Consider the following 26,080-nt stretch of genomic DNA (forward strand, 5'->3'; position numbering starts at 1 on the left):
ATTTGCTCAAGATGTCTGAGATCCAAAAAGGATTCAATGAACGTTCTTGGTTAACTTCAGGGAAGCCTGTGTGAGGTTTCAAAAAATAATAATAATAACATGGCAGTTGTGACTCCAATATCAAAGGCCTGTCTTTTTTTTTATGCATGTTGATGTACATAAAAAAATGATTTGTTTAGATTGTGTGGTTGTGACCACTATCTTGACTTCTTGACCGCTTGTAAAGATGTCAGTGGTTAACTTCCTGTCTAAACTCTGTGAAAATAGTTTTTTTTTAAGGCTGAATGTAAATCTGTAAAACCACCAAATGTATTTTAAAAAGCAAGCAAAAAAGCAACCTCTAAGAGACCCAACTTCTATAGATCTTCCTTTAGTATAGGTCTATGAACAGCTGATAGCACAATAGGGAGAAAGGGAAGGGGGAGTTATTGTATATTTCATATTTTTTTCCATTTTTTTTTATTTCAATCTACATATAACAACAATACATTAACAGTGTGGCATCAATATATCATACATCTCTCATTGCATTATATTCATATTAATTCATAATTCTTCAATATATATTTTCAACCTTACTCTCTCCAAATGCCTACCACCATATCAATTAAACATACCTAATAATTCCATTATTCAATTTTCTCCGTTTTTCATTTTATTTTATTTTTAATGAAAAATTCACATCTCAATATGAACATGACCATACTTACCTATTTTATGTTTCATATTTCCATCCAGCTGTTCCCCACCCCCCGGCTTGCATGCATGCTCACGCATACACACTCACTCACACACCCACTTGTGAAAGCTAACCCAAGGGTCAAAGCTTCTTTATGTTAATCAGTTTGAAGAGGTGGGGCATAGGAAGATGTAGCAACTGTACACAGATATCCTGTTCTCTTTTTCTGTCATAGGACACAGCTTGTACAGAAGGTTTAACAGATAGCAACAGGTTTGGTAAGCTTACAGTTATCTTTCTGCAAATAGAGAAGGACGACAACTTTTGGCTGTAAGTGTGTGCCAATATTTTAACACAACAAATGTCATTTAGGATTGCATTAGGCGCATTAGAAGAGGTGAAGCAGATTCCTCTCAGAAACTTTGGAGTGTCACTACCAGTCAATAGGGACAATAATGAATCAGATGAGCCAGTAATCTGATATAGTTAAAAATAACTTCTGTTTCCTGCTTATTTTTTTTAATATATAAGAGAAATACATACAGGTAGTTCTCACCTTACAATCATAATTGATCCCAAAGTTTCTGTTGCTAAGTGAGTCATTTGTTAAGTGAATTTTGCCCCATTTTATGATCTTTCTTGCCATATTTGTTAAGTGAATCATTGCAGTTGTTAAGTTAGTTATATGGTATTAAATGAATCAGGCTTCCCCATTGACTTTGCTTGTCTGAAGGTTGCAAAAAGTGATCACATGACCCCGGGACTCTGCAACCGTCATGAGTTAGTTGCCAAGCTTCTGAGTTTTGATCATGTGACCATAGGAATGCTGTAATGGTCGTAAGTGTGAAAAACAGTCATAAGTCACTTTTTTCAGTGCCGTTGTAATTTTGAATGATCACTAAATTGACTGTTGTAAGTCGAAGACTATATTTAAAACCTAAGCTTTATGTTTGTATATACATATATATACTTGTATGTTGTAAATAGAAACAATTAGCTTCTCCAAACAATCCTTACAGAAGCAAAACTGTTTTTCCTACTCTACTGCTTGTAAAATAAGAAGAAGAAGGAAAACTATTACCTGAAGCGATCATCTGCTTTGAGTATATCCATAACAGTTCCCATAGGGGGACTTAGCAGCTTGTCCATAGCAAACAAGGTACCAAATCTTCCTCTCTTGTCATGAGCAGCAATGCAGGCATTTTCTATGCAGAGATTCTACAAGAGGGATTGCATAAATTTGGAATGTGTAACATTTTACCAAGTTTGGTCCTAATCAGGACCAAACACAACTGCCTCCTATTATTTATCTAAATCATATGAATAAATGAAGATAAACATCCCCCTTCTACTTGTACCTCCCTATGGGCTTTCAAAATATGCTTTGAGGAAGCCACAAACTTCTAGAATAAATGATAAAGGTGCCCCAAAAGTTACAGTGAAACAATAAAAAGGAAGTGCAGTTAAGCCTCCACTCTTAAGAAAGAGCTTTGATATACATTTGCTCCCAGTTGCATTCTGCTGATCAGTTCAACATTGTTTGAAAAAGCTTTCCAGTGAAAAAGAAAGATAAAAATAAGTAGTTTTTTCTGAATCAGGAACAGAATGTGTCTTCTACTACATATAAATTATTGGCTATAGAATAGGAAGGTCGATATACCAATCATGAGGAGACATGATAGCGGTCTTCCAATATTTGAGGGGCTGCCACAGGGAGGAAGGGGGTCAAGCTATTTTCTAAAGCACCTGTAGGCCAGACAAGGAATAATGGATGGAAATTGAACAAGGAGAGATTTAACCTGGAAATAAGGAGAAACTTTCTGACAGTGAGAACAATCAACCAATGGAATAGCTTGCCCTCAGAAGTTGTGGGAGCGCCATCACTTGAGACTTTCAAGAAGAGATTGGACTGCCCTTTGTCAGAAATGGTGTAGGGTCTCCCGCTTGAGCGGGAGGGGGCGTTGGACTAGATCACCTACAAGGTCCCTTCCAACTCTGATTATCTGTATCTGGAATATCTTTATATATGCTGCCAAGAGTTATTTGGGGGAAAGTTATAATCTGCAGGCTGCAGACATATTATAGCATAAAACATAATAGTTATCTCCCAGTTGGGTTCTGTATATGTTTACAAACTATCAAAACATACTATAAGACTTAAATATCAAACTAGCAGTAATTATTAAAGAGAAACATACATTGCGGTATACAAATACTCTCAATTCTTTTCCACCCAAAGTTTCTAGCTTCTGTCCATGGAAAAGATATTTAGAAGAAAGCTGCTCTTTGATTATATGATTTTGAAGCAAATTTCTGTTTGCTGAAGGACTGTGATCTGCAGAAAAATAATAATAAAACCATTATTCATACATTCAGATCAGCACACAGTCAATTGCTTTCATTTGAAAATACATACAGACGGGAGCATCTGTATGAGATGACAAAGGTGGCAAATTATAAAAGCCGTGCTACGATGCAATTCTTCCCTTTTACACATGCATCGAGATTTTGCACACACGTACCAAAAGGCATATGTTGCAACATTGCAATAGAGCTTTCATCATTTTAACCAATCCTGTGGATGCCTCTGCATGAAAAGGTCATGGAAACAAAATCAGCATTTCCTTCAACTTTCTCTCCCTCTCCTTCTCTGCAATAGTCTAAGCAATGAACAGCAATTGCATTTTTCAGCCTATTTACAGCAGAAATCTCACAATTTTCCATCTACTCCTCCCCACCCATGTTCAATTCCTCCTAGGTTGTTACCAGATAGATATTCTACAAAAAAAAAATCATTCTAGGTTTTGGCTGGCATGGTGATGGTGGTATGAAAACCCAAATACTTGAGGACTTTCCATTATGATGGCCTCCAGATATGTTGAATTGACAACCTACCACCCAATTTATTTTATTTATTGTTTACTTAGAGTACTTTTATACTACTCAATTCGATCATGAAAGCTTACAGTTTATGCTAATAGCTTAGAACATATCTATTCTATCTGCAAGCATTTGCTGTCACGTAAATTTGCATGCACTAAAACCCACTTTGATAAGATATAATTATATACTAAGGATATTTAGGATGTTGTATACACTATTTTATCCTCTTTCTCCCCATTTTCTGTCCCACTGCTCCAACAATTGATCAACAATCTATTTTAATATGATAGATCTACACTGGGTCATTTTTAAATCTTTAACAAGATTTATGTTTAACGTTTTGACTCTCTTATGTATAAATGACCTTGTTTTAACCAGCTAAGAATCAACTTTAGGAAAATGTGTGTGTGTGTGTGTGTGTGTGTGTGTGTGTGTGTGTGTAATTGAGAACTATTACAAATCCTGAATTCCAGCAAAAAAGAGTAGGATTGGATATGGTTTTGTAATGCAATCCTACTAATTAAAAATTATTCTTAGCAGTTAATTCAAGTAGAAGGCACATCCAAAGGCACAATTCCAGGCACGGGAAGAGGGATGTGCTTTCCACCTCTCCCTCCATTTCAGCTTGTTGATTGGACATGAGGCACTTAATGACAAACAGATCTCACTGTATAAGAGTTCAAGTATACAAACCTTTGTAGAAAGAATTGATGGGAGCCAGGACTGTCAAACGCTCATTCCCAGTAAGATGTGAACCGAGACCAGCTTGTCTAAAAAGGTCAATAGATGTTGAAACATCGGATTCCTTTCCCAACTCCAGCAGAGTTTTAGCTTCAATTAAAATAACAACAACAGATGTCAACATGGATTTCATAATTATTATACATATTAAAACAGTACCTGATAAAGGGGCAGGATTGTATTTGTTAAAACTAAAAATAATAATCATACTAAGTGTGCTCAGTGAATTCAACAGGGCATTGTTTTTTGTTTATTTGTTTGTTTTATTTATTCATTAAAATTTCTATGGCTGCCCCTCTCAATCGACTCTGGGTAGCTTATAATTCAGAAAATACTACATTACAATTAAAATTCTAAAAACATTTTAAAACACTAAAAATATCCCGATACATGGGAGCAAGGTATTTGGCCAGTTAGCAATACAGACAAGAAACTGGGCCCTTCACACACTCAGCAGTCCAGACACAGGAGCATAGACAAGTTTTTAGGGCCTTACAAAAGACTAAGATTGGGGGCACTTTAATCTCCCAAGAGAAGATAATCCATAGAGTAGGGGTCACTGTGGAAAAAGCTCGTTTTTTTGGTCCCTGTCAACTGATACTCTTTGGCTGTCAATATTTGCAGCATGCCCATTCTACTTGATCTCGTTGGGTGAGTAGAGATTCTTGGAAAAAAGCAATCCCTCAAGGACCCCATGACTAATTTGTCATGACTAATTCCACTGGTTTCAGTGAGAGCAATTTAGGCCTAATTAAATTTGGATCAAAACAGTTTCAAAATTATTCAAAAACAAATCATTCTTCGTGTTTTTAGTTTCTTCCATGTTTTGTTTAAACAGAAAGAATTAGCACTGCCATTCCGTATTTCTCCTTATTTCATTTTAGAAGTTGAAAATGATAATTTTTTTAATGAAGTAAAGCATCTTCCTAATTATACACAACCTTTGTCAAGGTGAAAAATATCTAGTTTTAGCCTGATTGTCTCTTGCCCATTTTCATAATTATATCTGCCTGAAAGTAATTTGCGGCTTTTTTTTTTTAACAATACCTACCACTTCTCAAAAGTATAGGGAACATGCAAGGATCAGAATCTCTATGAACAAGGAAGCGTACATTATAGCATGGGCATAAACTATATGCAATTTCCATTTTCCTATTTCACATTCATTTCAAATGGGCAAAAATGAATAGTTCCATAAACCATGTTGGAAGAAGAGGAGGAGGAAGAGGGTGTTTACCAGAGTCTGGGATGAGAAGTTCATTGATCATGTGTATCACTCCATTTGTGGCCATTACATCCTTGTCAGCAATGATGGACTTTCCATTGAGAATCAGCTGGTTGCCAACACAGCTTACTTCCAACATATGACCCTCTAGAGTTTCCATGGATAAACCGGCAATAATAGCTTCAGCGCACATAGCTGTTTTTAAGATGTGGTTGTTCAGCAGTGCTATGGTAGGTGAATAGAACATAGTAAGCAGAATATTTTTTAAAGTAGTTTGTACATCTCTTCTAGTGATTGGTAAGCCATGGAGTGAAAATTAAATAATATTTCAGAACAACGGCAGGCTGACATGCTTAATATGTTTGTTTATAAATAAGCAAAATAGTCAAGCTAAAACAAATCTTGCAAATTGCTCAGTGCAGCTTTCTCTAATCTAATGCCCTCCTGATATGTTGAATCTACAACTCCTAGAATTATATCTGGAGGATACGCTGAGAAGGGTGGACTCATTGTTTTTGTTCATTGCATATATAAAAAAAGAGATGCTTTACGCTGAGAAGGGTGGACTCATTGTTTTTGTTCATTGCATATATAAAAAAAGAGATGCTTGTAGCCTCCAGTCTGCCTGGTCATACAGGCAAATCAATTATAAATACAATACTTAAGGGCATAGGAGCTGCTTAAGGACAAGGAAGGAATTCTACTAGTCTGAGCCAAGGAGGAATCAGTTGCTTGTTCCAAATCCAACCATCCTATCATCATCATCATCATCATCCATAAAGGGGAGATTACTATTGGCAGACATTCTGTAGCCATTTCTCTAAGAGAGTCCTGCCCAGTAGTGGTGAAATTCCCTTGTTGGAATAGTTGTTGGAACTATTGGAACAAAAATAGTGAGGCATAGAAACTTGTATATTGTAATAATATTATTATGTATCCAAAGAACCCATACTGGCTGTCTCCAGGTTGAGAACATCTGACTTATGAACAATGCATACTTACCAATGGACTGGTAATGTCACTAAAAATGGCAGACGGTTTAGTCCTTCCTTGAGCCAATGAACTGCTGATGGTGCACAATGTTTTCATAAACCACTGAAGCTGTGTTTTTTTTTAATATACTGCCTGTTTTCAGGAGTGTTCAGCAGTTCATGTAAACACTGCATAGCATCAGTAGTTTATCAGCTGAAAGAAGGAAAAGCCATCTGTCATTTTTAGTAATAGGCAGTCTATTCATAAATATGAGTTCCAACTTACATATTTCAAATTAAACACAGAACCCATTCAAATGGAACAGAATCCATTCTTAATCCAGGAACTGCCTGTAGTCTTCAAATCCATTCTAAGCCTTCCTTACTATACTAAAATATTTCTTTGCTAATAAGTGCTTATATCGTACAGTATAGTTTACATATACAAAATCAGGTACATTTATTTCCTAAAGATAAGATGTTTCTCAACTCTTACCGATCCTTGGCAAAACTGAGGATTGTTTCCCTGTTTAAAAGTACAGACAACTGGTCTAAATTATACTATGCTTTGGCTTTAGAAATGAATGAGTGTTGTTTATTTTGAGGCCCATCTAGTGTCATCAAATACATCATTAAACATTCTGATTGCTATTGTTCATCTTTCCCCCCATAGAAAGTGCTGATCAGCTTCCTCAGTTCTCTCTGCATCTGCTTTCTTGGTCATGAGTCAATGCTGACACAGCTTTCTCAAGGTTTCCTCTCTCCATTCCTGCCTTCAAGTCAGCACAAGGGTTGAAAAAGCTCATTGCCAAAGCAGTGACTCATGTAAACATCGTATACTAAAAGAGTTTAGGAAGAACCACCACTGTAGTAGGGAAGCATCTAAACACTGCAAACTATTACTCCAGTCAGGTTCCTTCCATTCATATATAACCTGTTGGTATAACAATTGAACAGAGAGAAAAAGGGACACACAATCAAAGCTTTTGCCTCTCTTAGCTCTAGATCAGGGGTGTCAAATCCAATTTGATTTGGGCCACATCAGTGTTGTGTTTAACCTTGGGGGGCCAGGATGGATGTGGCCAGCTTGACATCACTCATGCTGGGGTTGCCTTTAGAGGTCTGAGCACTCGGCCAGTGAAAACGGGCTCCTGAGCTCTGTTTTCAGCTGCGACAGCTTCTTGCAACCCTCTGCCAGTGAAAACAGAGCTCAGGAGGGCCATCTGCAGCCCTCACAACTCCATTTTTGGCTGCGGTGGCATCCTGAACCCTCTGCCAGTGAAAACTGAACTTGGGAGGGCCGCAGAGCTCCATTTTTGCTGGAAGAGGCACTGTGGGCCAATCCTTTGCTGTTTCCAGGGCGGCCCTGTAGGCTGGATCTAAGCACGCCATGGGCCGGATCTGGCCTCCAGGTCAGGCCTTGCGTTTGACACCCTTGCTCTAGATCATGAGAACTGACATCTTGATTAAAGTTTTATTAGATTTCAAAATAAGTGGTCTAATTCTTTAATTAGAACCTCTAGTTAAAACCGGAAGGCAATTTCATTTGTTCGAATGAGTTGAAAAGCCTAGTGACTAGGTTCAGTCCATTTTTAAATACATAATGTTGCCTTAGATTATAAGGTGATATGCACATATGTGTATTTACATTCACATACACTATGTATACTCAAACATTCGTTACTTTCACAAAGTAGAAATAAAATGTAATTTCATTAGAAGTTTAAATAAAGTTTTCACCACAAAGTATAAAAAAAAATCTTTGGATTTCATAACTGAGAAAGATCAATAGTCTCCATCAATGGTACATCAGATAAGCTGATCTCATACTATACATACCTTTAATATTAATGCTAATAATATTTAAAAACTTGATTAATTCTCCCATACAAGTATTTATTTCTTATGAAAATAAGAACATCCTAAAAGAATATGATTCAAAGGAAGATTCAGCTTTGCCAAGAGAATGTTGAAACATGATTTCTATATATCTGAAAGGATGAATGATAATGAAAGCTAAAATTGTCATTCATAATCTTCAGAATAGTGTGTTATACCTCAATACAGTTCCTGTCATTTGTAACCACGATTTACTGTCTCACTATAATTCAAGGGAATAAAGAGGATTGAATAGTAATAAATTTCAAAAATACATTTAGCTTCTACATAGACTCAAATCTCTGGTGAAAGCAATAGACTTTCTATGGTATTATTATTATGGATAGATTGTAGTTATTTACCTTTCAGAGCTCCTGGGTCTCCCAGGATCCTGTTTAACATTTCTTTAGGAATCTTCTCGAAAGCTTCATTGGTTGGTGCTAATAAGGTAAATTGACCTTCCCCGTCTAAAAGATTATTGAGACCAGCTGCTGCCACAGCAGTCTTTAAACAAATGGAAAAGAAAGAGAATCGTTTAAGTTAGACTAAATCTAATAAAGCTGCCAATTACACAAATTTCAAAGAAAGTGATCTCACGTTCCATTGGTGTAAGGAAATAAGATTGAAATCATTTGAAATGAACTTACCCTAAGAGTTTCAAGACTTTCTTCAATCTCTACAACTTGCAGGATACTGTTGGAAGTTGTAGAAATGACTTTGTCTATCAGATGGACTACTCCATTGGTAGCATGATGGTCAGCTTTCAGCAATCTAGCACAGTTCACAGTCACAATCTGGAATGGGCATGACAGGAATAAATGAAAATGAATATATTGTTGGCATTAAATGTCTATATTGATTTGAAGGATGGCATAACACAAGAAGGGTATCATTAAGAGAGAATGAATCTAGAGATTGCTTGTGTAGATCTGACAGAATATTTTGAAGAATCTATAGATTTTACAAATAGCTATTTGTAAATTAATAATTTTACTTTAATAAAAACTCATAAAGTTAAAGATCAATTTCAAAGAACACCTTTTTACTCAAACTTTTTTACTTGAACACAAACATCTAAATCCAAGGCACTGAACCTATAAAAACCGATGCATATATAATTCACTGCTTTTCCTTCATATAATTTGTATTATATTCACTCTACACCTATGTACAGTAGAAGTTTTCCCCCTTCTGTCTCAAAATAATTTAGCAGTTTTCTTTTAAATTATATATTATAATGAAAATATATGGCTGCAGGGAGATGTGAATAAAGGAGATGTGTTCAGTTTTTTAAATCTTTGCATTCCTACAAACATGCTATATACATATATTCATCATAATGGGTATGATAACATCTCTTTAAAGGGTTTCTTTATGGTAGCAACTCCAGATAAAAACAATTTAAAAAACTAGTCTTCTATTTTTTTGGCTATCATACTGTAGAAAGCTAATTTATATTAATATAACTGGCTACATTATTAAGCCATCCAAAATGAAATAATCTTATCTTCATCCAGTTAAGTCTAAGTTAAGCAGGGGTGGGATTCTACCAGTTCACACCTATTTGCTAGAACAGGTTGTTAACATTCTAAGCAGTTCAGACAACCAGTTGTTAGAAGAAATTACCGGCCTAATCCTGTAAGGAAGGCAGGAAGGAAACATTTTGGTGTTGCTTACTGAAACTGCCTCTTTGTTAACCCTTATTACATTCTTGGCAGGACTAGACTTCCTGTCTCAGGAACTTCTCTTGAGTTTTTTTCCCTTCCTTGGCTGGTACTTTGCTTGTGTGGAGTGACCATTCAAAGTTACAATGGCATTGAAAAAAGTGACTTAAGACCATTTTTCACACTTACGACTGTTGCAGCATCCCCACAATCATGAGAGGCCAGGCGAGGAGATAGTGCCTCGATGTGAGTGATGTTGAGATGGCCACACCCAGTCAGTCACATGACCACCAAGCCATGCCTACCAACTAAGCCATGCCCACAGAACCGGTTGTTAAAAAATTTGAATCCCATCCCTGAAGTTAAGTCTGTGCCCAACTGTATTTGTAAATTTACCGGATACTTACTCCATTTGGGTAATGATGAATCTTGATGTCAATATTCTGATACATTGAAGGGAGAGAAAGCCCGTGTTTTAGCTCATCAGTTAGGACTCGTTTATTCACCATGTGATATCGCAGAGCATTTAGCAACTCAATATTGACATTGCTCACCAAAGAATCCAACACTTCCTAAGATCAAGAAATCATATTAAAGAGTTGGCTGTTCTGAGCATCCTATCCCAGGTCTGGTCTTATGTATTTTATGTGACTATTTCTATCTGCTTTCTGCCTGGTAGGAGGTAGGGAACTGTACAAGTTTCCCTAGGGTGAGAATTGAGAGCTATGCCAGAAAAACAGCAGTTGCTATCTCAACATTTTCTTAACATAAATTTTCCTTACATCTGCTTCCTTTTCCAACCCAATGCATTAAAGTACGGCTACCCTAATTCTCAGTTAACATGGTTAGTAACAGAACAATTTGCAGGCACTATGTCGAGGTGGCTTAACCTTGAGAAAAGGAATTTTGCCTTTCCAAGTCGGAAACCAAGCTAATGAATGGGGTGCAGTGATAACTTCAAATTCAGTCAGTGCAACAATATCTACAGAATTTTATTGTTTTCATTAGATTGGTGAAAGCACTGGTAGCAGTTTATGCCACAAGTTCTTACATTTTGAAGCAGATGTGCAACATTGCAGCAGGTGTATAAAAATGGGAAAGCTTGTGACATGATAACCCAACACTACCTTCAGGAGACACTGGCTCAAAATAAAGACAAAGAATCTACTTTTCGATTGCCGATCTGACATTCATCTTCAACATTCTTTTGCAGTCTAACTTGTTCTTAGCTTTCATGAGCCTGGATAGCTATAGTTATATCCCTCTATTTGCCGCAAATAGTTTATATAATTCCACTTAATCTCATATTTTTAAAAAATATGTTAAGCATATTTCAATAATATTTCTGATAAAGACAAGGCAAATGTTTCATTTCACAGGCATAACTCTGGATCCAACTTCTTCACATTTATGTATTTTTAGTTTTATTCATAATGATTGGTTAAAACCAAGCTTAGAGTTCTATCACATGAGGAATTCCACTCATGTTGAGCAACATGCAGCTGCCTAGACTTACAGCAGGCAGGGATGCCCAGGCTTCATTGGTGGGGGCAAAGATTGTGTAGCTGCCGGGGCCTGTGATTTCAGCACTCAGGTTAGAGCTGGCAGAATAGAGCTGAGTGGTGGTGGCTCCAACAACTCCAAGTGTCTCATAAAGATTGACAAGTGGCAAAGCTGTTAAAAATAAAGGCATATCTCTTTAGCAAAGTCATAGTCAGTTAAGAACAAAATCTATTCTCTCTCCCTCTCCCTTTCTCTTTCCCTCTCCCTTTCCTTCTCTCTCTGCCTCTCCCTCCCTCTCTTTTTCTCTTTCTGTGGTGCCTTCAAGTCAGCATTGACTCCTGGTGACCACCTGGACAAGTCCTTGTAGTTTTCTTGTCAAAATTTCAGAAGTGGCTTAGCACTGCCTCCTTATTTCCCCTTACATCCTCCCTCAGACACATTACTCTTGTAATTTAAGTTTCCTTTAACCATCATAATTAATAGCCATTGACAGACAAAAATAGCATGGTTTATGGAAATGCTGAGGAAAGAAAATTCACTATAATCTCCCATTTGCCTGTGTAACAAAAGCCAAAATATGTGGCAGAAAATAGGGATAAAATAAAATTAGGACTGAAAGATTTTACTCTGAGATGCAGATGAGAATCTGCTTGCTCTGTATATGTGTTAACTAATTAAATCCCACACTTGTCTTGCGAGCTATTTAACATTGTTTATACTTTGAAAACAGAAGCATAATGACTGGTTTTAAAGGTTAAAAAGAAGCTGCCAATTTTTATATCACTCTGTTTAGAACAGATATTAGAAAAATTCTTATGATTATAAATTGCTTTTTTACTTACTGATTTATTGCTCATTGGTCAAATCAGGAGATATGCATGAATACATTGATCACTACAAATTTACATGTTTCAAACTAGGGGACTTTTAAGTGTCACTTAATAATCTTATTTACCAGCTGGGCAGCCTTTTTCTCCAGGAACTTCTTCATATCCAGGACAACATTCATAAGCAACCACTCTGTAGTGAGAAATATACACAGCATAATAAGATAAATCAACCAAAACCTCAGTTACCATCTGGCATAATTGGTACAGTGAAAGTTGACTGAAATTAAGTCTAGTTAGATTGGTCTGCATTGACCTTTCATTCTGTAATTTGTGACCATCAACCTCCCTGAAAAGTCATATAGAACAACTGGAAGGATGACGGGCATGTTGAGAAATATCCCCATGGTGAAGTTAATTGAAAAATTATAGACTACTCAGGGGAGGAGGCATTCTAAAGATGAACTGGGGAATTAGATTAGATTAGATTCAATTTTATTGTCATTGCCATGGATATAGGCAACGAAATGCAGTTAGTATCCAACCAGAAGTACAAAACAACAATAAAATATAAATGTATTATATAAATATATGCATTGAAGCCAACATCATATGTTGTTTGCTAACTGTTAAACATATACCCATTCACTGCATCTTTCTAAAGCTTAAAAAGTTTTAATTCATCTATGTATATCAGGGTGATCAACTGTAGTCTACATTAATGAAGTGATTTTTTTTTTTAGCAGATTAAGCTATTTTGGTATCTGCTGGGCTCCTACATTGTATTTAATCACTGTTTGGATGACATCATAATTGCATTATGTTTATTATCTTAACAAGCTGTCTAATGTTTTCTTTCACCAAACCTCAGTATTAGAATAATACTTCTCTCCATGGGAGATAATTTTTGCTTTCTTTGACCAGCCTACTTGACTAAGAATTGATTTAATTTTTTTTTCTTTCTCTTGTAACAATTTATATGAACTCATGGCTATCCCAACTGAATTATGAACAATCAGGTAAATAAATCAGGCAATGAATGTACCTCTGTGTTGTAAATAAGCAGCCAGGCCAATTAATTATGTTCTAAGGTTTAATTTTTAAAAAATTGATCAGTGATCAAACTAGTTGATCAGTGATCAAACTAGTTGTTAAATATGTCAGAATTGCCTCTGACATAATTAATAGCTGCTAGTGAGTTGTTTTTTCTCTGCCTTCTAGCACAGCAAAAAAGAAAAAAGAAATAAAAGTCAGCATATTTTTTTAAAAAAACTCATCCATTTTATTATTATTTTTAAACAGCAAAATAAAAGCTATGCTTTCCTTTTTCATATGGAAAAAAAGCTTCATCTTTCCCCAATATGGGTTAATTTCTAAATCTGCAACTTTTAAAAAAGCAGACAATGTAATCTCAGAGTCAAAGAGAATAATGTACTTTCTGTGGATTTAATCTATAGAATTGATTCAGAAGCAAGTAAAACGTGTTTGTTTAAAATGGTATGAAAAATAGAGGAATGTATCTGTATATGAAATAGGGGAGAGTCATTGGATGGCAGCAAGTTAAAACTATTTGGCATTTTATTATTTGATCTTCAGCATGCTACAGAATGAAAAAAAAAATCCTTAATATAATTAAATTTTAAACTGCAACAAATACATGCACTACATTTATAGAAATAAATTCTGTTCTGCAATTTCCAAGAAAAATTAGCTAGGAAAATCCTAACTCATTGTCTAGACTTTATATATATTCCATATGGGAAATGTTTTGCTTAAAATAATTTGCTTTCTTTGATGCTTGGAGCTCTCAACACCCCACTGGTACACTTTTCTGTCTCCACTAACTTTTTCTTTAATACAGATATATACATTTATATGCCCAATTTGGCAACCAAATAAACTCAGCCTTAATAGTCTAGACAGATTTTTAGTTCAAACCAGAATTAAATACAAAAAAAAAAAAATTAATGGAGAATTCAGCCACAGTTCAGCATCAAGAATTCCCAAGATAGACTAGCAGGGTTTCACATATTAGGGAGAAATAAATCTGAGGCAAATATACACAAAATAGACAGTTATAGCTCAACATTATTATCCTATTCCATCTTTATGGGTCACTACTTAGCCTAGGTAAATATCTCTCTCACTGAAATACAGAGGTACGTAGTAGAAAGGAAAATGTTGACATTGAAGAGCCTCATATGTGTGGGATAGCCCTCAAAGAGTATGACATCTAATTATTTGTTCTACCACTGATCACTCAGCTTGAATCATTATAGCAATAGCAATAGCACTTAAACTTATATACCACTTCACAGTCCTTTACAGCCCTCTCTAAGCAGTCTACAGAGTCAGCATATTGTCCCCAACAATTTGGATCCTCATTTTACCCACCTCAGAAGGATGGAAGGCTGAATCAACCTTGAGCCTGGTGAGATTTGAACTGCCAAATTGCAGGCAGCTGGCAGTCAGCAGAAGTAGCCTGCAGTACTGCAGTCTAACTACTGCGCCACTACGGCTCATTATCCTACTTATATCACTGGCTGGATGAATAGATAATAAGAAGCCCTTCTCAAGATCTGCTTCTCAAAGTGGTATTATCTAGTGGTTAACAATTTTATTAAGTTTGTTTCCTATGAATTTTAAAAAAAGTCCTTTTAAACAGTAAGAACTATCAGACAAGAGGGATGTGAAGCACTATGAAGTAGTATATTAGTCTAAATGCTATTGCTGTTCAGATGCAGAATAAGTAGCTTGCAAAAAATAAGACTTTGCTTATCTCTATGCTCAGTTGCAATTGAAAGAATCCTAAGAAGGACTTTGGATTCCTGTTTTTAGTTATGTTACACCAAGATAGAAGAGGTTTTTTATGGCCTGAGTTCTTAGCTTAGCTCTGATGGTAAGTTTGTCATATCAAATCAAAACTGAGTTTCACATAGTTTGTTCCTGAAGAAGGAACTAAAGAAGGATATGATGGCACACATACTACATATTTGGGTCAGAATCAACTGGCTTCCTGCCTCCATTTTCCTGTTTGGTTTTTCTGTTGGAATGGTACGTGGGAATGGCTTTGAGGGAAGAGGGGAAGTGCTGTGTCTGAGGGAACAATCAGACAAGAGAGTGAGGAGCCCACAATTGCTTAACCGTCAGAGAAAGAAACCTAGGAAGGACACACCCTAATTGATCAGACTAATAAGAGACAGCAGGAAATCTGTACTTTCAGACTTGGAAAATTCTGTTAATGTAGTCTTACAATAAAATAAAGTTAGCTTAACTGATCATGTTTCCTTTCTGGTTTACTTTGGAGGGTTGACAGCTGCTTTCCTTCTCAGTTTGTTACTAAGCAATTATCTTCTGAATTATGATTCTCCTGGTTTCCAATGTCCTGTATGCCTTAGTAGTATAACTCAGATTCAAGCGTTGTCTTTGATTATCCTTATTAATACTTTACTTATTGACCAGCCCTCCCTTGCCAAATGCAAACTGGAGAAGTGTATGAAATTAGATGAATGGAATATTGTGTCCAACAATTGTTTTAGACTTCAAGTCCATAATCTCTTTGCTAATGGGCATGCTGGCTGAAGCTGATGCAAGTTGACATTCAAAACCTCTAAAAATTTCTTAATTGCTTACCTGGTACTTTACCCCCCTAAATCATTTCTTTTTAAAGTATCTTTTAAGGAGCAAAGGTATTCTTATTTGCATTCCTGTGGGATGGAATTCTTACAGACTTATGTCATTCCTGGTAAACTAAATCATTCTGTTTACATTCATGAGTAAAAACTAAAAGAATGTAAGGATGCTATCAGAGAAAATAATTCCTTCTTTGCTCCTTCAACATCTAGCTTTGAAAACTTACCTAATTAACTAAACAGAGTTCTTCTTTCACTGTACAGTTAATAAAATATTGTTGTATCACTTTAGTTGCCATTACTTTTAAACCAACATCTTATCCAAACATATACTGACAGTTATGCAAACCTACTTCTCCACGCAGTCTAATTCCAAGTAAAACATACATTCTAAAACTGGGAATGTCTCAGGAATCCCCCTGTTCTTTATGAAAGTAACAGGGCTACGCTAATCCTCACTTTTTATCTATATTTTCACATCAGATTCTGATGCTCCACCTCCCTTAGGCCTTGGAAGCTGGTTTTGAAAAAATAAACAATCCTCCCCAGCCTCTAAGTTAAAAAAAAAGTTGCTATGTCCCCCGCCCCCCATCTCAGAATAGTCCATCGAATTCATAAAATTCAAAGATTCCTTTTCAAAACTGATTTAGCATAACTCCTCAGGCATAATAACAACCCGTGCAAGGAAAGGGTTGTTCAGGCAAGAAAGAAAGAATGTGGAACAAAGGAAAACTCAATTAATTTCGATTACTGTTGGCATTTATATAAGCACAAGAGTACAGTGACTAGTAGACCTTTATCAAAGAAAGACAAATGATGATTGAACATCAAAGAACTCTGAGAAAACTTTCAAATAGCAAAGTGATTGCTCACCTTACAAAATCAAAACACACCAGAGATAACTCTGAATTGTCAGGTGAACTAGAGGACACATACATTTGTGGGAAGTTTTATAATCAGACAGTATCATGACATTTCTCCCACAGGTTTCCTCAGGTCTATGGGCTAAAGACAGAGCACAGCATCTGGTGATAGAAGGGTGAAATGCAATGACATTATCCTCCAGCAAACCAGAGGTTTGGAAGAAGAACAAAATCAGCTCATTTTCCTTTGATGTTATGAACGAACATTATAGTTCTACTTTGTCTTGGAAACACAACATTTTGGGAAATGGCCTAAAGGCATTCAGTATTAAAGAATTGTACATTTCGCTTACTTTACTACCATAGTCCAAGAACATCTTGTAAATGATAACATTGCTTGCTTTATTATGATAGCAGTTCTTCAAGATAGTTTAACTAATGGCAGTTTAAGTGCTTTGTGGCAGAAGAGATTTGAACCCACAGTCCCTATATGTAACTTATTTTATGGCTTATGCTTTAATCATCACCATAAATATAAATTCTCCTTTGCAGATGTTTAAATCTGCTTCTATGTTAACATTTTATAATCAGATTTGGTTTTCTCATATGCAAAACCGGGAAGGTAGCCTCATGGTGGCAAACATTTCTAATTATATCACTTGTATTTGTGGCCAATGGACCAGCACTTGACTCAATGGGGACTTAAACAGAAGACCACATATATTGATCTCTGGATACCGAAGTCAGCTTTATGTATTAGACCAAAAGGAAGTTAGTGAAAGACTATATTTCAGAAACAAATTTTAGGTAAAAATAAATACATTGCCTACCAAATAATTAATTACATTCTAACATTTAGGATAAGGTTTCTTCCTTTGTGTTTTGAAGAATTACTTAGCTAAAAACAAAGCAGTCAAGCAGCACAAAGTGCTCTAATTTTTTTTCAAAGAGTGACCTTGGATTTTCAGTATTTCCTGAGGGACCCATTCCAAACATTGATAGAGCCAAGGCTAAATCATATATGATTTATGCCTTTTCAAGAACCAAATGAGTTAAATTCTATTTGAATCTAGCTAAGAGAATTCAGCCACTGCAAATAGAGCAAGGAAGTGGAATTTAGTGGGGATTTAGATATCAGTAAATCAAATGTCATAAGCTTTGAAATTTCTAGAAACCTGACTCCAGAAGCTTGATAGGGCAGATTAGGATTAAAAATATCTCTCCATCTGACTCTCTAAAAACACTAAGAAGAAAATCAGAACAATTCCAGCAGCATAATATTCACATCCTCTCCCATTGAGTCCCTTGATAGGAGAGGAGGGCCTCCCAACGCTATCGGCAATTCCTATTAATAATTATTAATGTAATATTTTACAGGTATAACATTATGTTCTATTGCAGCAGAAAAAGTCATAGAGATGGAACAAATTACCTCTATAAAATTCAAGAAGAGAGGAATCAACCTAATATTTTGAGACTGGAAATCCACAATCAGAATTTTTTTTTTCAATCAGAAAAGAATCTTTTATGGGCAATAGTAAGTAAGAAATAATTAGCATACTTAAAGGGATCATGAGGTGAGTCAGTTTGTTGCAGTGGTTAAGGAATCAGATTACAAATCTCAGAAGACAGTGAGTTCTAGCCTTAGGCCAGGGCTGTGATTCTACCGGTTCGGACTGGTTCAGTAGAACCAGTTGTTATGATTCTGTGCAGTTTGGAGAACTGGCAAATCATGCCCCTGGCTGGCCCCACCCCTCCCTTCCCTCCCTGCCCAGTCAGTACTTATCACTCATGCACGACATCGTGCACATGCGCATCATTGCTGACTGCATTCTCCCCCACCAGCCCCGCTCTGTCACTCCTTACAGTATTTCTTTTTTTTTTCCTCCCACGATCAGCTGTTCCAATGATCAGCTGTGCCGGGATCCCCCTCACTATCTTACTGCTTCACCCAGGAGGCTTCCCTGAGGCCCAGGAGGCAAAAAGGGATGCATTTTTGCAGCACCCTCCCCCAGACTCCATTTTTTGCCAGCTTGTGGCCAGCCATTCTTCCTCAGCCCCAGGAAAGAGGCAATGGCAAATCATTTCCAAAAATATTCATAAATTTGGGACCAATTTAAAAAGGAATTATAGTTGTCACAGTAGTGTGAAAAATGGTTCATCACATAATATAGGAATGAGTTAGACAAATTTCCTTTGCTTTTTCTCTTGACTTTATTTCTACCTGTTCCTTCCAGATGGTGAGTTATATCCCCCTTTTGGGAGATATCAAGGACCTTCAGAGACTTTTAAACAATGTCTTTTTCATGTTCAAAGCAGAGAGTGGTTTGTGCTCCTCAGACAAATGGGGTTTTCTAGTAAAGATGAGCCTAAGGAAGTAAGAAAAACCTACATCCATGTTTAAAACAGAACAATGATCCAATCCCTCCTATACACTATTTACATATCTTATCATGTATGTATTCTTTTCAACACACATTTTAATTATAGATATCATGAATGTAGAGTATGAAAAGCTGTTTTCAACACACATTTTAATTATAGATATCATGAAAGTAGAGTATGAAAAGCTGTCTTGAAAAACTTGCTTTAATTTGAGTCTGCTAGCCTGTTACAAGTGTCATAAGCTATTCATGTTTGGACTTGCTTTGGATTGGATTGAAAGGTGTGGATCTTACAAATATTTTGTCTTTTGATAACTTGGCATGAGTATTTTTACCAGTTTCTCAGGACTTTATTATCTTTATTGTACATTGTCCATGAAAGTTGCAAGATTTACTTGATCTTGATGCATAGGACAGAAAAATCTCAGGATCGGTGCAATTACACAAAGAATCATAGCTTCTCTGGAAGACTATAAAAAGAAAGCCTCCCTAATAGATAGTAGTCCATGTCCATTTTAAAAGAAAAGATGAACCTATCATTCTTCTGAATAATTGGTTTTATATAAGTATCTCCCAATTCAGTGCCCAAAGCTTTTAGCTGTCTCCGTCTATAGGTCTAAACTTAGTATATTGCTACCACTGATGTCTTCTAATCGTTCACAGCAGTGTTTCTCAACCTTCGTAGTTTGAAGATGGGTGGATTTCAGTTCCCTGGATTCCTCAACCAGCATGCTGGCTGGGGAATTCTGAGAGTTGAAGTCCACACATCTTCAGGCTGCCAAGTTTGAAAAACACTGGTTTACAGTCATCTTCATCTTTCGTTAAAAAGTTTTTATCCATTCATGAACCATATATAATCAGCCGTGGTGGCAAAATGGTTAGAATGCAGTGTTGCAGGCTAATTCTGCTCACTTTGTCAGGAGTTTAATCCTGACCAGTTCCAGGTTGACTCAGCCTTCCATCCTTCTGAGGTTGATAAAATGAGGGCCCAGATTGTTGGGGGCAATAGGCTGACTCTGTAAACTGCTTAGAGAGGCTAAAAAACACTGTAAAAAGCAGCATATGCAAAGTCTAAATGCTATTGCTATATATCACTTGTATACCAATTCTTAATACTTAATAAAACTTAAAACTTCAGTTATTTTTTTAAAAAAACTCACATTTTTGTTCTGTAAATAAATATTTCTTGTCTAGGGGATCAGTATATATAATTGGAAACTAAAATTTTGCTAGAGGGTAGAAATTTTGATTAACAACTGCTTAAAATTAGTGGTGGAAAAGATAAGCGGTCCAGAAATGTTTTTAATATAGTGCTGATTGTGCTTTAACAAATATACTGTTATTATTAACTGTTATGGCCCAAGTAAGGATTTTCCGGATATGTTACATAGATTTTTGAATATCTCTTTACATTGGTGTGGATCAAGTTGAATCGGTTAATAATTGAAAAAGAGCTGCTGCTGCTGAATTTGATCATGTTCCAATAATGTTATCAATTACCAACTCTATTTTTTCAAGACGGGATTTAAATACAACATTCCTGAAAAATCTACTTTTTATAAAATAGATGTAACAAAAAAGGTTTTTTTCTTAGAATGAAACGTTCTGTGAATGTCTCAGTTGTTTGGGAAATCTTTTAAGACACACACACACACACACACATGCACACGCACACACACATACACATGCACACATGCACATACAGACAGTCATTTCATTGCTGGTATTTCCTAGGGAAAAAAAACTTGAAGCAAGAAAATGGGAGGGGAAGAATGGGGAATGAATGCAAAGAGATTAACCCTAGAATTATCTAAATCTCTGCCATCCAGAGCAACAAGGTCTATATTTTGCATAAAATATGCAAGCCACCCCTTATTAATCTTTTCTTCAAGCTAAAGATACCCAGATTCCTTCAGTCACTCCTTTCAGCAATTTCCTTGGACATTTACCAGATTTTCCCTGTACTTTTTCAAATGTAACATCTATGATCAGTCAAGTACTCAAGGTAAAGTTTGACAAATGTAACATAAAAGCTGAGAATCTACTTCTCATGATCTCACCTGTTCCTATAGTCTATGACTGCATTTGCTTTTTTTTTTCAATCATTCTGGCTCCTGTTCAAACTATAACAAGACACTCAAAATCCTTTTCACATATACTTTTGCCAAGTTTGCTCTCACCCATCCCACCTGCTTTTTATTCTTTTGTTGCTGATTGTTGGACTTAAAATGTATTTCTGTTGAATTTCATCTTGTTCGTTTAGACCCATCAAGACCATTTGAATTTTGATTACGTATTCCCTAGTACAGATAACCCTTGCCAAATTTCTGCCAGCTACCAATTTGATAAGCCAATCACCTCTCTTGCTTTAAAATTCTGTGCTCAAACAATGGAAAGTCAGGACCAAACTTAAGTCCGTGGGATATCTTTTCCAAATCTCCTTGCAGGTTGGCACAAAGCCATAAAAAAGCACTTCATTGTTTAATCAATTATGAACCCATCCAACAACAGTCTTTTCCAAGATATATCTGGACATTTTGTCAATCCTCATTTTACATTTTTTGGCAAACCATTTCTGAGTGGCAGCCTCGCCATGAAGACCAGACCATGGCTAGGAAGGCTAAGACTGCTTTTATTGAGAGTAGCTATAATAGAATCTGGCAAATCCGGCTGTGCTTCTACCTCCTCCTCATCTAATACCCATGTGAATTAGGGCAGGGGTCGCCAACCTTTTGGACTTCAGGGACCACCAAACTCATAAGTTTAAATCCCGTGGACCAGACATCCTGGGAAAATCCCCCAAAAAAAAGTCTGTAGGAAAATTCCGCACCTCGTTTTCCTACTGATCGATCATTCTTTATTTGGGATCGCAGGATACCATCTCCAGCTCCATTCTCAGGGGCAGAGAGAGAGACTTTTGGCTTCATGCAAGGAAAGCAGCAGAAGCAGCAGAAGTCTTTCTTTCTCTCCCCCAAATTCCTCCAGAAACGAGTCTTTGTGAGACTTGTCATGCAAGCACAGCCTCTTGGAGCAGGAGGCCTTTCAGGGTCCCAAAGACTCATTTCTGGTGGAGTTTGGGGGAGAGAAAGAGAGACCTTTGCTGCTTTCCTTGCATGCAGTGAAAAGCAGAAGAAGAAAGAAGCAGAAAGAAGCAGCCCGGTGGCAGGTCAGGTGCATGGGGTGAGAGGGGCAGGTTCCCTGTACCCTTTCCCCCTCCCCTCACTACCTTGTGTTGTTCGCAACGCAAGGGACACAAGCCTTGTGTTCCCACAGGCCATGTGGGTGTTGCAACCTTATGTTTCCACACAGCCTGGATTAATTGCTTTGGAGGGTGCTTTGGGGGTGATATTTCTCTGTGAACCACCAAAATTTTCTTGTGGACCACCAGTGGTCCCTGACCCATTGGTTGGCGACCACTGAATTAGGAAGATGTCCATCTGAGATATTTCTGTGTACTTCCTGCTTGTTTTGAATCCAAGATTCGCCCCCCCCCCACTTATTGCTTTAGTAATGGATCTCATCTATCCATTGTACATTCAGATTATGTCCCTTACTCTCTATACTGAACATTGGAAATCATAAGATTGTCAATTTTTTTTAACATTCTTTGATACTGTATGTTCCCAATCAACCTCTTTTTACAGCTCTTCTGATCTAGGGGGGAAAAAGGAATAAGGTTGCTATTTCTTTCCAGAGAAAAGTACTATATTTTGGGATTCAAAACTCCCATAATACCCTGGTGTGAGACTTCATTATAAAAGTGCATCTCCTATGGTCAACAGCAGAAGCGCAAATGCAGAAGGGCATAATCGAAAGCTTCAAACCTTCCAGAGTTGTAAATATAGTCTATACCAGGGGGTCTCTAACTTTGGCAACTTTAAGCCTGGAGGATTTCAACTCCCAGAAGTCCCCAGTCAACTTGGGGACTTGGTCTATACAACTCTCCAAACTCTCCTAGCAAACTGTAAATGTTAATGTGATTAATAGAGATGATTAAATCAGTGCAGAATTGGTATCACTAAACTGACTTTATTCAACTGTAATTAATTTTCCATACGTATTTTTTTCATGTAAATTAAATTAAGAAAATTTTTATCTTGGACCCATTGCTTTGCCAGCCCTACTTACTTGCAACCATTGATGTAAAAACACTTACACGCTTTTGCTCTAAGACACTGGTTCCCTTAAGACATATTTTCCCTTTTCTAACTTCTGTTGATTTCAGGTTACATAGAAACATATTTATCACCACAGATGATCAACCTATAAATTACTCTGGCCAAGTTGGCTCTCTGGATCTTTCATGATACTTATATTTATCTCATCCCTCAAATTTCAAATTTATCGGACCTTGGGGAGGATACACCTTTCTCAGAAGACTAGAAGACTTTAGCAGAAGACTGGCAGGCAGCCAGCCTGTATAAATTCCTAACTGAGTGCAGATTGCTTCTTCCTTCCAAGAGTATGCATCAAGGCCGTTTTTTTTTTTTCAGGAAGCTTCAGGCTATGCTTGTTGGATTTGCCAGGTCAGACATCAGATTGATTTGCAGATATCCCTCATGGGGCTGAAGAAGTCAGGAAGAAAACCTTACTTCGTTATTCATTTGCACGCCTGTTGAGCACACAAAGAAAAACTTTCTCCTTTTCTTAAACTTTACTTACGTTGATTTTCCACATATTTTCTTCTGGTACCACAGTTTGCAACTTGGCAAGTATTTCTTGTTGGTTCCAATGAGTTTCAGCACAGCACATACATTGGGGCTACAAATAGAAGGAGAAATATTATTTTGCATTTCTCCATTCACAGCTTGGCATTCAAACAGGTCTTGAAATAAAGAAATAAACACTGCAAAGATTAAGAAATGTATTGTTGTTGTTGTTGTTATTGAACTTCCAGGAGATAGAATATATTGTAAACTCAACTGGGGTTTGACATTAAAGCAAGATCGGGGCTTGTCTTCCTCTGAATTAATAATAAAAAGATACCTTTTCTCCTCTGACAATAATAACAATAATTTTAAATGCTTAAGTAAGAACAGCATATTTTCTATCAAGGCAGCTAGTTAGTGTACCACCAAATATCATTGGGTATACTGCCTTAAAACTCTTACAACCATGTTTCAAGATGTCTCATGTGTGCATGGTTGAGAAAACTATTTCAAGTCATGTCTTGATGGTAAGGTTTCAAGGTTTGATGATAAGGCTGATTATTTGATTTATGGTATGTAGCCTCTTATCTCATATTCATGACTCTGGACAAGTTACAGCAATTAAAAGCAATAAAAATATATAAAACCATGTAACAAATTGTATAAGATAATTTGTACCCGAGGTATTCAAAACTATCAATACACAACACAACTATACAGACTTTATTGCACATGAGGTCCTGAATTCTGGATGGCAATGTCAGGTCTCTAAAGCCTTGCAAAAGGCTTTAGGTTTGGATCCAATCTGATCTTTAAGAAAATGGTATCGCAAAGGGCGGATGTTACAATAGAAAATGCTTTCTTCTTTGACCCTACCAGACAGACAGGATTCTCCTGGCCAACCTAATACACTATCAAAGTCTTCATCCATACTTTTGCACACATATAATCATGCTGTAACAGCACAATGCATACTGATGTGCTACTCTGCCAATCTTCCTTGAAATGTTTTGTGTAAAAGTATATAAAGCTGAATTCATATCTGATTTCTATATGGTGTTATAAGCTTCATATAGCTAGCTCCCATTGTGGTAGCACCAAGAGAAAATAATATATTAAGTAGTATAGAAGAATAAATAGAGGAAATGTTGAGATGGTAATGAGTTGTGGTCAACAACCTCTACTTTTCAAAGAAAAGCAATAATATATTTCTCACAGTCTGTTTCAGGTTACACATAATAATAGGACAGGTATGCATGGAGAAAACTATAGAAAAGATAAGAACAGGAATAGGAACCTATCAATTTTCTTCCAGTTCTAACATTACCTTTTTGTCTAGTTCTACCATTAAACAGTGAAAATGAACTCATGAGAAATTCAACTACCTCAATATTTAATAATAAGAATAAGGAAATCACAAAATATAAAGATTTGCAAATAGAAGTAGAATGTTCCTGGCAAAAGAAAGCAAAAATATTATCAATATTAATAGGTGCGTTGAGTGTCATTCCATCTGAACACTATCAGCATTGACAAAATCAGCACCAGTCAATTGCAAAAGGCAGCTTTACTTGGAACAGTTTACATCCTGAAATGATTAAACAACAATCCTAGGTCCTTGATAGTGGGACAAAAATGTCAATTCCAATCTAAAAATCTAGTTGACTGTGAAATGGGAATGTAAATCAAATGCTGCTGGAAGTATTGTGTGATCTCCCAGTGAAGATCAAACGATGGTATGGATACTCCTTAGAGTTGGATTTGGATGTGGGAATCCCCAATTAAATAATAAGCAGCCAAACTCATTAGCCTTGGATAATCATTTTTCCCAAGATGCCTTCCATCAAAACATAAGGTTGAGGAAAGATAACTTTTAACTTCTTTCTTATTGTTTCAGCAGTTTGTGCCTAATTGCTATGTTTAGGGTGTTTAATTTCCCATTAAGGAAGTACCAGCATCAAAAGCTCTGCCTGAGTGCTTGATCAGGGAGTTTCACATTTTTTTGGTAAAATGAGGGGGTCCAAGTTTCAGGAGAGGTGAAGAGTTCAAAGTCCTTTGAATGCCCCCCCAGTGGAAATCATATTATTATCTCAATTTAACTACCTTCTAAAAGTAGATTCGAATGGAGCTCTTCTGGAAGAAATTTGGGTTGTAATTTCATCTTGGTTGAGGTTTATAGGT

At 36.5% G+C, this 26,080-nt stretch overlaps 1 protein-coding gene across 1 annotated transcript in view; it reads right to left on the reverse strand.

Annotated features, from left to right (window-relative positions):
* TGFBI (transforming growth factor beta induced) overlaps positions 1-26,080 on the reverse strand; it is a 41,993-nt gene that overhangs the window by 12,134 nt on the left and 3,779 nt on the right. The window contains exons 2-11 of the mRNA XM_026696518.2: positions 23,913-24,011; positions 12,500-12,564; positions 11,558-11,715; positions 10,449-10,613; positions 9,025-9,171; positions 8,740-8,881; positions 5,541-5,753; positions 4,256-4,393; positions 2,878-3,014; positions 1,761-1,897 (exon numbers count right to left, since the gene is read on the reverse strand). Coding sequence (XP_026552303.1) covers positions 1,761-1,897; positions 2,878-3,014; positions 4,256-4,393; positions 5,541-5,753; positions 8,740-8,881; positions 9,025-9,171; positions 10,449-10,613; positions 11,558-11,715; positions 12,500-12,564; positions 23,913-24,011 — 1,401 coding nt within the window. The remainder of the gene's footprint in view (positions 1-1,760; positions 1,898-2,877; positions 3,015-4,255; positions 4,394-5,540; positions 5,754-8,739; positions 8,882-9,024; positions 9,172-10,448; positions 10,614-11,557; positions 11,716-12,499; positions 12,565-23,912; positions 24,012-26,080) is intronic.

This window comes from Pseudonaja textilis, chromosome 2 (genome assembly GCF_049901715.1).
Source record: "Pseudonaja textilis isolate UNSWEBS1 chromosome 2, rPseTex1.2, whole genome shotgun sequence".
NCBI classification, from domain to species: Eukaryota; Metazoa; Chordata; class Lepidosauria; order Squamata; family Elapidae; genus Pseudonaja; species Pseudonaja textilis.